Source organism: Cryptotermes secundus, unplaced genomic scaffold (assembly GCF_002891405.2).
Source record: "Cryptotermes secundus unplaced genomic scaffold, Csec_1.0 scaffold1070, whole genome shotgun sequence".
Taxonomy (NCBI): Eukaryota; Metazoa; Arthropoda; class Insecta; order Blattodea; family Kalotermitidae; genus Cryptotermes; species Cryptotermes secundus.
Window position 1 is genome coordinate 65657 of NW_019741983.1, and position 3115 is coordinate 68771.

The following is a 3115-nucleotide window of genomic DNA, read 5'->3' on the forward strand; positions in this document are numbered from 1 at the left end:
TTATCAGAGGACACACACACAATCCCAAAATTCCAACCCCAATCGACCAGGGAACAACCTGCATCGAAATGACCACAGAAGTCAGAACCAGACGCAGGTGCGCCAAGTGCAGTTTTCCCAGTCCCGAGGTCGATCACACGGCTATCGGAGACGAAATCGTAGGAACCATAATTCAGGGAGAGACGGAGAATCCGAAGGTGGAAGCTCCGGCCCCCTTAACCCCAATGCACCTCCATACCAGGGAAGACTAGAACAGGACAGACCTCACGACAATCATTCGGGAAACCATTAAGTGGAGTTATGGAGGACCGAATGACTCCCGTTAAGATACCTCACGTATTCCAAGGTCCACCCAACGAACCCCGAACCTCAGGCGAACCCAGTAGAGAGAGGGAGTCTGATGACGAAATGAGTGACAATGACTTTGAGGAAACTACAGGCAATGTAGTATTGTTCATAAACGAGGCTAACCTAGCAAACAGTCCTCAAGTCGAAATCAAAGCAAAAGAGTGCAGATTCACCGCCATTCTAGATTCCGGCAGTGAAGTAAACCTTTTGTCGGAACGAGCCTACGAGAAATTAATCGGGACAGGTTTAACGATCCCCACACTACCAGTTGAGGGAGTGGTTCTCGTAACAGCGTTCGGCAAGCGATCTAAGCGGATTCGTCGGCAGGCCTTAGTAGAATTTTCTATAGGCCAAGATGTGTTCGAGACCATCTTCCTAGTTTCACCCCAGCTGAACAATGATGCCATTTTAGGTTGCCAATTCTTGAGAGAGCATGGAGTTACCATCGACTTCAGCTCGGACATGTTCAGCTATGTCCGTGACGGCGAGACCAGACGACGGACATTCGCTACCAGAGCCATAGTGCAAGGCGCTTGTAGAGGAGACAAGTCAACAGGTCAACGACCCAACCCTCAATCAGCTGACTATGACACAACCCCTCCCCTTTCCAGAGCAGCTGACTGCTGCAGTAGATCCCAGACCCAACCAACCGTAAGAGGCAGTGAGCCAACCCAAGGCGCTAGGCCCGGTCTTTGGATCGAACCAGGACCACTTGACCCGGAGAGGAACCAGGAGTTCCCGGATCCTGACCCAAAGAGGTGTCAGTTGAACTCCCGTGGAGAGTGTGTTCCAGCGAGTGTGGCAGCTTGCAAAGGCCGCCCCCGCAGCAGAGCTACTGCTAGCCTGGAAGCCCCACCCACTACTGAATTAGAATTGAATTCGGTAGGGATCGCCCTGCTACACGGTCAACCCATCCCAGACCCCAAAACCCCTTTCCCAGACCCCCGGTCGTTGCAAGCGGCAGACCTGCGCTCCTTAGTAGAGCAAGTGGATAGTTTGTCCACGGCTGAACAAGATGCCCTGTACCAGGTTCTACTCCGGTACAGAGAGCACCTGACAACGCGTCCTGGGAAGTGCAAACTTTTCACCTACCGATTTCAGGTAGATGCCGACCGGCCTATAATAGGTCATTCGAGGCCGATTCCGTACGCCCTGCGGCCAGCTGTTAGAGAACAGATACAGCAGATGCTTGATGATGACGTCATTGAGTTAAGCTCCTCCCCGATCCTTAACCCATTAACGGTAGTGAAGAAGGCAAGCGGTGACATACGCATATGCGTTGATGCACGTCGAGTGAACCAATATACTATCCCAGATCATGAGAGGACCCCACCCATGAATGAGCTCTTACAAAGATTCCATGGAGCAAAATATTTCACGTCCCTTGACCTGACTTCTGCTTATTTACAGATAGAGCTACATGAAGACTCTAGAAAGTACACGGCATTTATGTCCGAATCCACGGTTTACCAATACAAACGAGTTCCGTATGGATTTCGGAACTCACTACCGGCGTTTATAAGGGCCATAAAAGCAACACTGGGTGGAACCGACTTGGAAAATGTGGTATCATACGTGGACGACATTTTACTTCATTCCCCTACCATGGAAGANGAAGATATCTTATCTGACAAAATTTTGAAAGCCTACGCTCGAATGAAATTACGAGCCGACCGACGAAACGAAAGACGGAAGACTGGGAGGACCAAATGACAACCTAGGCGTAACGATCTCGTGTTAGTTAGGTGCCAGCCCATGGCAGACACCGCGCAGGGATTAACATCCAAGTTCCAAAGACCGTTTGAGGGGCCATTCATTGTCCAAAGGAAAATTAACCCTTCAATTGTCAGACTCCAAAGGCAAGATCAGGGGGCTCTTCAGTTTGAAGCATCTCAAACCATGCCTTAAGGAAAGTCTCGAACCCCAGACCCCCCATGAAAAGGCCGAACTGGATCCCCGAACGTAGTCCGGAAGATAAAAAGAGGAAAGAAAGAATAGTCAAACCCGATTCGAAAATCGCGACAAAATTTTTGGAGGATGATTCGAAATGTAAATTTCAGAGCAAGAGTGAATCCATGCAGAGAACCCTTTTTCAGAATTTATTCTTGGAAAGCACAAAATGTATGGGCAAAAGGGAACCCCACAGGCTAGGCAAAACAAATGAAAGAGAGAGTGAAAGGAAACCCCGTACCGTTGTACTAGCAGGAGTGAATTACAAACGTTTTGTTAGGCTAAAGTTTAAAGGGCCAGCCCTAGAACGACTCGAAGTGGTAGTCCGTTCAGTGGAAGAAAGAGTGGGAGGTAGCTCTACTCCAAGTGTGTAGTGCTACAGTGCAGTGCTGTGAGAGTGAGAAGGAAAGAATGAACTGAAAGACACGAAGTGACAGTGGTAATATCAATAATTGTTGTGATAACTGAAATTTCAAATTGTAAAAACTTAGTGAATAAGTGACGACCAACTCGAGAGGCTTGAAGTCTCACTGAGCGGTAACGACGAAAGAAGGAGAAGAAGAGGAGGGCGGCAAAACAGTCAAAACAATAAGATTTGGTCATCTGAAAATCCACATGTGTTACATGAAAAGCCCTTGCACTGTCAGAAAATTGGATTGTGGTGTGCTGTATCACATCGTTGAATAGTGGGCCCAATTTTCTTTGAAACAACATTGAAGACTCCAGTGTACCAAGACATCATTACATAGTTTATTGCGCTTCTTGAAGTTGAAGAATATGAGTGTTGGTTGCAGCAAGACGGTGCAACATGTCACAC

At 48.1% G+C, this 3115-nt stretch overlaps 1 protein-coding gene across 1 annotated transcript; it reads left to right on the forward strand.

The window, feature by feature from the left end:
• Positions 1-408: 408 nt before the first annotated feature.
• On the forward strand, positions 409-2061 carry LOC117282981. Its single transcript, XM_033754898.1, has one exon. It carries the CDS (start codon positions 409-411, stop codon positions 2059-2061), a length of 1653 nt encoding a protein of 550 aa, XP_033610789.1.
• The last annotated feature ends 1054 nt before the right edge of the window (positions 2062-3115 follow it).